Source organism: Peromyscus eremicus, chromosome 1 (assembly GCF_949786415.1).
Source record: "Peromyscus eremicus chromosome 1, PerEre_H2_v1, whole genome shotgun sequence".
Classification (NCBI taxonomy): Eukaryota; Metazoa; Chordata; class Mammalia; order Rodentia; family Cricetidae; genus Peromyscus; species Peromyscus eremicus.
In genome coordinates, this window is record NC_081416.1 from 169002746 (window position 1) to 169015246 (window position 12501).

General features: G+C 53.0%; 1 protein-coding gene across 1 annotated transcript; it reads right to left on the reverse strand.

Annotated features, from left to right (window-relative positions):
• Nucleotides 1–505: 505 nt before the first annotated feature.
• On the reverse strand, nucleotides 506–5706 carry Lypd3 (LY6/PLAUR domain containing 3). Its single transcript, XM_059253523.1, has 5 exons — nucleotides 5546–5706; nucleotides 4953–5084; nucleotides 3533–3703; nucleotides 2863–3024; nucleotides 506–1531 (listed from the first exon to the last, which is right to left on the reverse strand). The coding sequence occupies exons 1-5, from the start codon at nucleotides 5628–5630 to the stop codon at nucleotides 1020–1022; spliced, it is 1062 nt and encodes a 353-aa protein (XP_059109506.1). The 5' UTR covers nucleotides 5631–5706; the 3' UTR covers nucleotides 506–1019.
• Between the last annotated feature and the right edge of the window lie 6795 nt (nucleotides 5707–12501).

Sequence of the window (12501 nt, forward strand, 5' to 3'; positions counted from 1 at the left end):
CAGGTACCTGTTAATGCAGGGATCCATTTCAATAGTTCCTCCCCCCCTCCTTTTTTTTTTTTTTTTTTTTTTTGAGTTTTTTGAGACAGGGTTTCTCTATGTAGCTTTGTGCCTTTCCTGGAACTCACTCTGTAGACCAGGCTGGCCTCGAACTCACAAAGATCTGCCTGCCTCTGTCTCCCGAGTGCTGGGATTAAAGGTGTGTACCACCACCACCTGGCCCCCCTTGATTTTTAAGACAGCATTTCATGTAGCCCAGGATGGCCCTGAACTCCTGCCTCTACCTTCCAAGTGCTGAGGCTACAGGTATGTGCTGCCATACCCCAGATCTCTAGCTTTAATTTCTATCCAATATATAATTTCTTTTTGAGACAAGGCATTGCCAAGTAACCTCGGTTCTCCTGAAACTCACTATGTGAGAATAGGCTGTCCTTGGCTGCATTTTGGGGGTAGGGGGAAGAAGACAAAGACCTTGGTATGGAAAAATGAAAGAGGAGGCAGCGACTCAGTTAACCCACTATACAAAGTAACTAAATCTTTATTGATGCCTTCCTGTGCCCGCCAGAACACATAGAAAGGCCAGAGGTTTGTCCCTGCCCTGGAGTAGTTCAGTCTCCTAAGGAAGACAGGTACAAGATTCAGATTCCGACAGGCAAGCGCAGCATTCAGGAGATGAATCCTTTGTCCACCTGCCTGGTCATCTTCTAGCCTGGCTATGAAAACAGGAAGAGGAAGCTAGCCAGGGACTCTCTGGGCCTCCCTCTGCCGGTGGGTTTTTCTTCCCTCTTTCCTGGTCACCATCACGGGGGGATGCAGTCGCTGCATCAAGAAGCTGGGCCACCCCAGCAAGTATATTTACAACAGTAGGCTGTTTCCCAAAGCTGCAAACCAGCGCAGTGGAACTGGGGGTGCCGGGGGATACGGAGGGGCTGAGCCAGTCCAGTCCAGTGAGAAACAGAAAGAGTTGGTACCCCAGGGCCAGGGAAGCAAGGTGAGATGGACAATTCAAGATGAGAAGCTCACAGCAGCGCACCAGCAGCCACAGTCAACAGAAGAGCTGGCAACCCAGACCCCAGAACCACGGAGGCTGAGCCTTCATTAGCCGGGATCTGGTCCCCACCTTTTGGGGGGTACTTCCCCATATTGCTGCGGTCTTGGTGGCCCGCAGCACCTCCAGTCAAGTGCGACTCCTCATCTTGTGCAGCTTCGTGTTCTACCTCATGAGGAGAACTGTGGCTGGCTGTGGCTGAGGTGGGCTTGGTGGTGGAGGTGGTCGTGGTTGGGGCTCCTGTGGAGGTAGTGCTGGAGGAGGTCTGGGCCCGAGTGGACGGGGCTAGGGTGGTTGGAGGGGGCAGTAGGACTAGGGGTGGGATTCGAGGGGAGAAATAAGTCTTGTTGCGAAGGTCAGAGTTACAGCGGGGCCCCTGGCAGCAGGAGCCGCTGAGTGTGAACCCTGGACCTGTCACCCCGTCCCGGGTGCAGGACTCATCCTGGACGCAGCCTCGGACAGGTAAGGACACAGTCACATTGGCTGTAAGAGAGGGGCAGAGAAAGGTCTGTCATTGGGGTTGGCACAGCCTGAATAAAGCTTAGGCGGTTCTGGAACAAGACAAGAGCAGCGAACCCCAAAATGAGACAGAAGGTGGTGCGCGCATGAGTTCAAACAAACTCTGGTCCCACTTTCTGCAAAGCGTTGGGCTCTTGTTATCTGCTCACGACGGATTATGTTTCCACAAAATGCTCTGAGAGGAAAAGGGTGGAACCCAGGCTCCAAATTTCAGCTGAGACACTTCTGGGATCAAAACTCAAACATAACCTCACCTTTGCCTCTCTCAGCTCCCTGCTAAATTTTAGTCTTAGAGTCTGAAGTAGAAACACCTGGCACCAGAGGAATTGAAAAACTTCTCCTCCCATTGTGTGAGTACCAGCCCCTCACTGGGGGATTCTAGGCAGGGGCTCTACCACTGAACCACACCCCCAGCCCTCACTGGGGGATTCTAGGCAAGGGCTCTACCACTGAGCCACACCACCAGCCCATCACTGGGGGATTCTAGGCAGGGGCTCTACCACTGAGCCACAACCCCAGCCCCTCACTGGGAGATTCTAGGCAGGGGCTCTACCACTGAGCCACACCCCAGCCCGTCACTGGGGGATTCTAGGCAGGGGCTCTACCACTGAGCCACACCCCAGCCCGTCACTGGGGGATTCTAGGCAGGGGCTCTACCACTGAGCCACACCCCCAACCCCTCACTGTGGGATTCTAGGCAGGGACTCGACCACCGAGGCACACCCCCAGCCCCTCACTGGGGGATTCTAGGCAGGGGCTCGACCACTGAGCCACACCCCAGCCCCTCACTGGGAGATTCTAGGCAGGGGCTCTACCACTGAGCCATGTCTCCAGCCCTGTACTACATCCCTTAATATTGTGGAACAAGTGAGACTCCTAAGTTTTCAGGGCTCAAACCAGATTTCCCATGGCACACAGGCAAAAAGCTTATAAGCTTAAACATAAGTCTTGTTTCATGGTCTCCCATTCCGTATGTGGCAGTCTTCTATAGGAATGTGCGCGCGCGCGCACACACACACACACACACACACGCACACGCACATGCACACACACACACATATCTCAGGATCTATAGGGTACTGGACTACATTTCCCATGATGCTGTAGGACAAGGCAAGCACCAAAGTCAAGAGCAGTACCCAGCGTTTGGGGCGGGGTAGGGGGTGGACCTTTAGATGAAGCGTCCCCCGTCCCCCCCCTCCCCGCCCACCCCCCCACCCCCCGCGCCTCCTCCCCTCGCTGCGGAGCTCTCAGAACTCCCACAGATATCAAGCTCCTTCAGAGGGCTGGCTCACCTGCCGTCAAGGTGACGTTGCCATCGAAGCATCCCTTGTAAACGCGCCCGCTGGCGTTGTAGCAGTTCACAACCCGCGGCTTGGTGCCCTGGCACTCCTCGCGGCTCTGTCCCACGCAGCTGTAGCACTCTGCGCCGTTGGGCTCATATGCACTCTCGTTGCCTGGGGGGGGGAGGGGGGGGGGAAGCAGAGGGGAGGGAGTGGAAACAGAAAAGGAAAGTTCAAGAGGGTGTGACGGCGCACGCCTTTAATCCTGGCACTCGGGAAGGCAGAGGCAGGCGGATCTCTGTGAGTTCGAGGCCAGCCTGGTCTACAGAGTGAGTTCCAGGATGGCCAGAGCTACACAGAGAAACCCTGTCTCGGAAAAAAAAAAAAAAAAAAAAAAAAAAGACTCAGGCCTGTGCTCCAACCGATTCAGAAAGCTCGGGCACGAAGACAGCAAGTTCAAGGCCAGCTTGGCCTGCAGAGAGATCTAGAGAACCACAGCTCCCCAGGCGTGACCAGCTGTACCTGTGACTCCGCCCCCTTTCTCCTATCTCCACCCCCAGTATCCACCTGGGGTTCATACAACGTTGATGTCTGCAGTCTTCAACCCACCACCCCCGCAGCCCTGCCTCAGCTTGCCATGGCCTCAGCTCCCAACCCTAGTGTGGCTCCTCCCGCCACCGACCTGCAGGGTTGAGTCCTCGCAAAGTAAGGTTGAGTTTGGCGTTGCATCGGTCCTCGGTGCACTGCTGTAGCTGGACGAAGGCAAGGAGCCCGTGAAGGTCCAGTCCGCGGTCGTTCTTGCCCTGGAGTCCGGAACCACAGCCCCGCACCGCCACAGCGAATTGCCCGTGGACTGCGAAGGAAAGGGGGCGGGGTCAGAGCAAACGGGGCCTCTTGGGGCCGGGCTTTGAATGAACAATACTTCTGGGTCTGCTGGTGGGGATCTTAAAGAGAGCAGATCCCTGGGAAGAGAGCTACAGGTGGGGGGGGGGGGGGGGGGGGTCAAAGAGAAGAGCTTCAGAGAATACAGTCCAAAGAGAACAAGCTGATTGACAAACAGGACAGCCACCAAGCGGAGCTAAAGCTGGAGCCTGATGGGTACTTCAAAAAGGGGAGGAGCCTCCAAAAGTAGCTTCAGAAGGATCCAATTAAGAGACTGGAAGAAGGCCGGGCGGTGGTGGCGCACGCCTTTAATCCCAGCACTCGGGAGGCAGAGCCAGGCGGATCTCTGTGAGTTCGAGGCCAGCCTGGGCTACCAAGTGAGTCCCAGGAAAGGCGCAAAGCTACACAGAGAAACCCTGTCTCGAAAAACAAAAAAAAAAAAAAAAAAAAAAGAGACTGGAAGAAAAAAGAAAAGGAAAAACCTACAGTCCCAGCTACCGGGGAGGCTGAGGCAGAGGGATCTAAAATCTGGGTCCAGCTTGTAGTACGTATAACGAGACCCTACCACGAGCAAACAAAGCCTGTAAACCAGGTGACTCGGGAGCCTGAGGGAGGAGATTCACAAGTACAGGGGCCTGCCTGAGCTTCATCATAGTGAGTTCAAGAACCAAACAGAGCAACTTAGCAAGACCCTGTCTCAAAACAGGAACGTAAAAGGGACTGAGGCTTATGGCTCAACGTAGATTGCTTATCAAGCATGTGTGTGCTGGGGCCCGGTTTCAGACCACAGTACCACACAGACGCCTGGAGAGAAGGCCCTGTGAATGACTTGGGGGAGGCGGGATTACTAAGGAGTCTGGAAACTCTGTGTTGGTGGGTAAGCCTTCCTGCAGAGAGTGAGCAGAAAGTGGTAAAGATGTCTCGGTGGTGGGCAGAAACGGGGATGGGATGTGGTCTCTCAGCTTAGAGGTCTCCAGTCAGTCCAGAACAGGATGCAGCTATCAGCCACACAACACCTCCCTCCCCCTCGCGCGCGCTCGCCTCACTTCCACCCCCACCCCGGCCCCCTACCTGTCTACCTGCCCAAGCTTTAAGAAAGAAGAGCACATCTGTGCTGCTGAAATGGAAAGGCGTGGCCAGAATCAGAAAGGTCTGTACGGAGGCGGAGCCACATTGGAGGAGTCCTAAGGGTAAGTCAGAGACCACCGGGTGGCACTTACTGGTCTCCACCGCCCCCACTGCCTCGGTACAGACGTCCACTCCTGGACCACACTTGACTGTCTTCATCTTGTGCGGAGAGCATCCGTCGTCTGCCTTCTGCACGCAGCTGTAGCACTCCAGGGCCTGCGCTCCTGCGGGTGTGGGCCAGGTAGAAATGAGTGCTCTTTGTTAAAGACTTCTCCCCACAGGGAGCAAGCCTTTCCCGGTGGCCTCTGTCCTGGGGTAAGATGACCCTACCGTGCAGGCCAGAACAGCAGGAGAAGAAGCCTTCTCACAAGTCTCAGGGTGCGGGACACACCGGACCCTCTCCCTTCCCACTCCCTGGGCCTGCAATGGGAGGGTTCCTCTCCCATCCGTTTATTCCCAAGGGAGGAAACCCCTGCCGTGGAGCCCCTGTCTCAGGATCAGGGGGTTGCCTCTTTCACAGTTACCTGCTCAGTCCCCCACAGTCCCTCTGCCCGGGGTAGGACAACTCACAGCCTTGCCTTTGGCTGGGATCAACTTTCTTTAAAGGACTTTCTGTGAAGGGCTGGGGGCGGGGGCTTAGGATCCCCCCCACGTCGCCCTCCTGGCAGCTGGTAGCACCACTTACCTTCACACAGCAGTAGCGGCAGCAACAGCAGCCATCCCGTGGTCCAGACCACTGTCTGGGTATCTCCTCTCCTAGCAGCATCCATGGCTGCGTCCTGCTCTCTCCGCGTCCCCTCTGGGTGTGCCGCCTTCCAACACCGGCCCTCTTACCTGAGCCTCAGATGAGTAACCTACCCCGGGGCAACCCTGGCCTTGCCCAACCAGGCCAACTCAGCGTCCGCTGTGGGGCGGGCCCGCCTGTAGGTGCGTCACCCACAGGGAGAGCGGCCCCTGCCCTGTGCCTTTGCCAAGGAGGGAAAGGGCGGGAGGGAGTAGAGGTTCCCGGACAGTCCCCTGGATAAAGGATGTGTGAGTCTGGAGATGGAGTACCAGGGCTCAGCGGGGGCATTCAGAGTGTGCTCTAGTCCTAAAGCTTGTTTTGGTTTGCGTGCCTGCCTTGGTCTGGGGATTGGGGGATTGACAGACCGCTGTCTGTCTTCACGGAGCTCCTAGTGGGATGGCAGAGATAGATATGAATTGAATAGTCGGGGAAACTGCTACTCCCAAGTCATTTATTTACTCATGCCTGTCATCACAACACTTAGGGAGCTGAGGCAGGAGGACTGCCAGGAGTTTGAGGCATGGTGAGTTCCAGACCTCGCTGGACTATAGTCTATCTCAAAAACCCAAAACAAACATCTCGGTTATTATTTACAAGACTTTGGAGGAATAAGTATAGAGAGCTACAAGCAGGATTGGGATTTAGAAGTGAGTATGACTTTCAATATGGTTATGCCGGGAAATAATATCAAATACCTATCAATAAATGACTAAAAGGGTATATAGAATCAAAACGCATACATGGATGAAAGTCTCAAAGAATGAATAAAAACTGAAAAAGAATTCTTGAATGCCTACTGTGTGCTGGGCACTGCAATAAGTCCTTTAAATTAAAACAAAAAAAAAAAAAAAGGTAATTGGAGATCTAGGATAGTGGCCTAGGGGTCAGTAGTAGAGCCCCTGCCTAGAATCCCCAGTGTGGGGCTGGGGGTGTGGCTCAGTGGTAGAGCCCCTGCCTAGAATCCCCCAGTGAAGGGCTGGGAGTGTGGCTCAGTGGTAGAGCCCCTGCCTAGAATCTCCCAGTGAGGGGCTGGGGTGTGGCTCAGTGGTCGAGCCCCTGCCTAGAATCCCCCAGTGAGGGGATAAGATAATGTTCATTGGTGAAGCACTCACCTAGCATGTGTGAAGCCCTGGATTGCATCCCCAATACCATCCCCCCTCCCCAAAAAAAGTTGCAACAAATGGAAAAACCAAGAGTAGTCCCTTCATTTGATACAACATTGCTCAGAAATGGAAAGTTTCAACGGATAATATATGCAGGTCTACATAGATGGATCTTTAAAAATGCGTGACTCAAAGAAGCCATAAGCAAGACAACACATGGTGTCACTTTGTTCATATGGAGTTCTGAGACAGACTAAACTAACTCACAGTGAGAGAAAAGCGAAGAGGGGTTCCCTCTGAGAGAGTCTGGTCCCAGAAGCTGCCTCCTCCGTCTTCATCTGGGGAGGGTGGCCTCTCACGTGGCTGGGACGGGTAGAACCGCTGAGCTGCATATGTAACCATTTCACTGGGTGTACATTATCCTTCAGCAGAAACATGAGGAAGCTGAGCCTGGGCCTGGTGGCCCAGTCCTGTAATCATAGCACTTAGGGGGCTGAACATAACAAGTTTGACCCGAGTCAGCTACACAGAGAGACTGTATGGAGAGAGAGAGACAGAGAGAGAGAGAGAGAGAGAGAGACAGAGACAGAGAGAGAGAGAGAGAGACAGAGAGAGTGGGTGACATGGTTCAGCACATAAAGGCACTTGTCTCCTAGCCTGACAACCTGAGTTGGATCCCTGGAACCCACATGGTGGAAAAAGAGAAACTGTCTCTGACCTCCAGGTATCCGCTGCGGGATATTTGAAATACCCCCAACATATCCACTAACTAATAAATAAATAAACGTAATGAGAGAGAATCACAAGGCCCTACACAGTGAGAGCCTCTAGAGAGATCAAGCAGAAGAAAGAGAGAGAAAGGAGGCTGGGTGGAGTGACTCATGCTTAAAATCCCAGACTCAGGAAGCTGAGACAGTAGGATTGCATCGAGTTTGAAGCCAGCCTGGGCTACATCGTGCAATCCTATTTCAAACTCCTCTTGGACTTGCCAAAGGGTCCAGGAGACTAGAGCAGCCGGGCAGTTTCCAGAGGAAAGAAAGCAAGTTTGGTAGCTTGCCTGGCGTTCGGCGAAGCCCTGGCTTCTCTCCCCAGCGTTGTGAAAACCCAGTGCGATGGAGATGGAGTCGGGAGGCTGTGAAGCGGAAGTTCATCCCCAGTTACATAGGGAATTTGAGGCCAGCCTGGGTTATATGGACCCACAGTTATATATATGTTTTGGGGAGGAGGGGAGAAGGAAGAGGAGGAAAAAAGACCCAGCGGTAACTGTCAGGAGTTGTCCAGTTAGTGTAGGGCCCATGAGGTTGTATTGGACACAAATAATCCCACAGAACACTGTCCTAGGCCAAGGTCACCTGTGGCCATGAAAGATCTATGCAAAAGCAACACCAAAGACCACCCCATGACTGCGCCCGAACCCAGAACAAACGAAATCATTACACAAACCACGGTGTGACTCAGCAACCCCGCATCCTGGCGAACATGAGCAGTCGCTCAGGTTATTATATTAATGCAAGTTATGACTGTAACCTAGCTTTGCCTTTCCAGCCTCATAAATCAGACTTATGAAGACCCTAATGCTGCCCTTGCTCTGTGACAGATCCAGTGCAGAGCAAACCCTACTTTCTGGAACTGTCCCCTAAACTACCACACAAGAGGAGTCCATATGTTTACAAAGATGTCTCTAGTCAGGAGTGGTGATCCAGCCTGGAGTCCCAGCACTTGGTAAATGCAGAGAGTTCAAGGCCTTTGTCAGCTATATAGCAAGTTCTAGGTCAGCCTGAGCTACGTGAGATGCTGGGAAAAAAAAAAATCCAAAACATTTTTAAGAGGAAGAATTAGCAGGAATTACTGATGAATCAAACGGGAGGGAAGCCTAAAGGTGTGGCTCAGCTTCATGTGGCTCAGCAGTACAGTGCTTGCCTAGAATCAGTGAGAGGCTGGGACCTGGCTCAGTGGTAGAGCAATTACCTAGAACCCCCAACCAAGGAGCTGGGGGTGTGGCTCAGTGGTAGAGCCCCTGCCTAGAACCCCCAGTGAGGGTCTGGAGGTGTGACTCAGTGGTAGAGCACCTGCCTAGAATCCCCCAGTGAGGGGCTGGGGTATGGCTCAGTGATAGAGCCCCTGCCTAGACTCCCCCAGTGAGGGGCTGGGGGCGTGGCTCAGTGATAGAGACCCTGCCTAGAATCCCCCAGTGAGGAGCTGGGGGTGTGGCTCAGTGGTAGAGCCCCTGCCTAGAATCCCCCAGTGAGGGGCTGGGGGTGTGGCTCAGTGATAGAGCATCTACGTAGAATCCCTCAGTGATAGAGCTCTTGCTTAGCATGCATCAGTCTCCGGTTCAATCTCCAGCATATAGAAGAAAAGGGGTGGGGGTTGGGGAAGTGGGAGAAGGAACACAGGCATGTGGCTGTGTGTATGTGTGTGTGTACATGGCACATGCATGGGAAGGGTGCACACACACACATGTCTGCAGGTGAACACATCCATACTTGTGGACGTCAGAGGAGATATCTAGTGTCCGGCACCATCACTCTCCCCCTTATTCCTTTGAGATGGGGTCTCTCCCTGAATGTAGAGTGAGGCTGGGAGCCAGCAAGCCCCAGCCATCCTCCTGTCTCTGCCACTGAGGTTACAGGTGTGTGTGGGAATTGTCTGGCCTCTGCACCTCAGTGTCCTCCATCTGGTTTGTTTCGGTTTTTTGAGACAGGGTTTCTCTGTGTAGTCCCGGCTGACCTGGAACTCACTCTGTAGACCAGACTGGCCTTGAACTCTCAGAGATCTGCCTGGCTCTGCCTCCCGAGTGCTGGAATTGAAGGCATGTGCCCTCACTGCCCAGCTGTCCTCCATCTGTTTAATAGAGAACTTAACGTAGACTTACCTCAGAGTCTGCTGTGAGAGCAATAGAAGATGTATGTGAAAAGCTTCAAGCAGTTCTCAATGCTACAAAAGCCTTAGCCTTTGGTAAATAGATTGTGATATTATTATTGGTTAATATCCTTATTGGTTATTGACAGTTCCCAGGTCTTCGGCTCCAGCTGTATGCTGGACAAGATGTGGTCCATGTCACTATGGGCACGGGCCCATAACCCCAGCACTCAGAAGTGCACATTCAAGGCCGGTCTGGGCTACAAAATGATTAGAGAGTAGAGGTGCTTGCCACCAAGCCTGACCACCTGAGTTTGGTCCCCAGGACGCACATCGAAGGAGAGAACCAACTCCTCTAGGCTGTCTTCTGACCTCCAAATGTGCACCATGTCTCACGTGCCCTGGATATAGGCACAACAACAATCAACAGAATACACTTTGTAAAAAGAGAGGAAATACCCCGGTTCCTTTTAGAAGCAGCCTGTTGAGAGAGGTGGAGTGTGGTACGCGTTCCTTAGAAGAAGAAACTGAGACCAGAGCAGAAGCTCCTCATTCAGATCAGCAGGCCAACGGAGTGGCAGTCAGCCCCAGCTGGCCAGGTTGCTGACTGAACACAGCGGCTGTGTTCAGAAAGATATCTGCTCCCCAGACCCTGCCCAGCAATGCTCCCCTGTTCCCAACAATGACAAGCACCTCAGTCACCTAGGTGGGGTCACCCGTCATCCAGGGAAGACTCAGAGAGAAAGTGAGTGACTCTTGTGATGTCATTCAAAACTGGCTCCAGCTGTGTGCCCCTGACCTAGAGTTTTTCCCTCTCTGAGGCTCCAAGGTATCTTTTTTGGGTTTGTTTGTTTGTTTGTTTGTTTGTTTGTTTTTGTTTGTACCCAGTCTTACCATATAGCCCCGCTGGCCTGGCATTCACTCTGTACACCAGGCTGACCTCGAACTCACAGAGATCCATCTGCCTCTGCCTCCCGAGTGCTGAGATTAAAGGGATGCGCCACCACCACCCAGCCTGGCCCAAGGTGTCCTTCTTCTCATAAAGGAAAGGATGAGGCAGCGAGGAACAATTCAAGTCTAGAACTGGACAGACTGAACAATCCTGCTGTGTGACTCCAAGTAACTCAATCTCCCTCTCTGGATTTCATCCACTTCCTTCATAGAATAGGTCTGAAAACCTCAGGAGAGCCAGAAATCCCAGTGAGTGGCAGACAGAGTGATACTGCTGTGTTTTAGGCTCAGGAGGCCCCATGGGCCCCAGGAGCGTGGGAGAGTTTCAGGGGAGGAACCCCAACTGGTCAGACAGGAAGAACAAGCATCTTGGGAAGGAGTGGGACCCAGGGTTGGGAGTCTCTGCTCTTGCTCAGACCTGCCTGAATTTGGGCTGCTGACCTGAGCCTGGCCCAGGCCCAGGGAGCAGGAGTTTGTTTGTGTGTCACTTGGCTAATTTGCATGTTTATTTACTGATTTACTAATTTATACATGTTTTTCTTGCAATCTTTGTCTTTTTGCTGTGCACTGGAGTCGGCAATCAGAACCTCGTGCCTGCTAGGCCAAGGTTCCAGTGTCTCTGGAAGCTCTCTGCCTCAGCTCCTCCCGCACTGGTGGACTGTGGGATTCTCCTCACTTGCCTGGGATCCACAGAGGGGTTCCCACCTAAACAAAGGTCTCATCAGAGCAGCCATGATGCAAGACTCAGACATGCCTACGGCCTTGTCCAGAATGCGTTTCAGGTCCTCTGAGACTAGGGAGGCTCTGAAACTCAGATCCCCTCCCCTTGGGACACAGTCAAAGGTACTGGGGAAGGGTGACCCACACGTAATCTTGTCCATTGCACACCATTGTTCCCCCACACTTGATTTACAAACGCAGATCTAAAACTTAATTAAGAACTGAGCCTTTGGCGCTGGAGGGATGGCTCAGCGGTTTAGAGCACTGTGCTCTTCCAGAGGACCGAGGTTCAATTCCCAGCACCCACATGGCAGCTCACAACTGTCTTTTACTCCAGTTCCAGGGAACTTGACACCTTCACACTAGATGTACATGCAGGCAAAACACCAATGAACATAAATTTTTAAAAAATTATATTAAAAAAAAAAAACTGAGCCTAAAGGTAGGTAGGCAGGTGCTCTTCTGAACAGAGACCCGTGGACTACTACACTGGTCACAGACCTCGTGAAGCTGACCTCATCACAAGGCATCTGACTCAGCCTGGGGACCAGTGAGTTTCTTCCCAGGGGACACCCTGGATGGGACCCAAAGGAGCCCAAGAGTTCTGATAGCCTTGTTCACAGCTGTCTGTCACCTTCCCACAAACTGACTTAAGTATTAAATGCCATTCAATACCCAAGACCTTCACTGCATGCCAAGGACACAGTAGCCATGAGATAGCCTAGGAACAGCATTGTTGCCAGGAATGACCCGGGGCAGTCAAGGCCAGGATGGGTGAAACTTAGGGTACAGCAGTCAGATTGCGATGGGATGGGCAGGCAGAACTACGTGACTCAACCAAGGAGGGCTTCCTGGAGGAGGGAACAGGCCACAGGGTCCAAGATGTGTGTTAGGAACAGGAGATACGCTAAATACCTAAACAAATTGGATGGGCGATGACCAGGAGGTGGCAGGGGCCCTCTCTCCTCTGTCTTACTTTCACGGAATGACAGAAATGTCACCAGAACAGTCCTGGCCTGGTCCACTGGGGACAGCAAGGGCACGATGGGTCGACTCAAAAGGAGGTGCCTGGGCAAGCTGGGGAGTCGGAGGTGGGGGTCTTCCAGGTGGGGCCACTGAACTAAAACTTGACAAAGGGAAGAGGAGGTCAGAGCAGGGAAACCCCAAGGAAAATCCAGGAATGAGGACATACTTGAATCAAAACTATAGACTACAGCCCCC

What these genes read in the sequence shown, in the direction of transcription:
- Lypd3 (XM_059253523.1), bottom strand. Translation starts at nt 5,630, where the DNA reads ATGGATGCTGCTAGGAGAGGAGATACCCAGACAGTGGTCTGGACCACG. An exon ending in GCCGCTACTGCTGTGTGAAG is followed by an intron (nt 5,085 to 5,545) that starts GTAAGTGGTGCT and finishes CCACACCCGCAG; the next exon opens with GAGCGCAGGCCCTGGAGTGC. An exon ending in AGTGGGGGCGGTGGAGACCA is followed by an intron (nt 3,704 to 4,952) that starts GTAAGTGCCACC and finishes TTTCCTTCGCAG; the next exon opens with TCCACGGGCAATTCGCTGTG.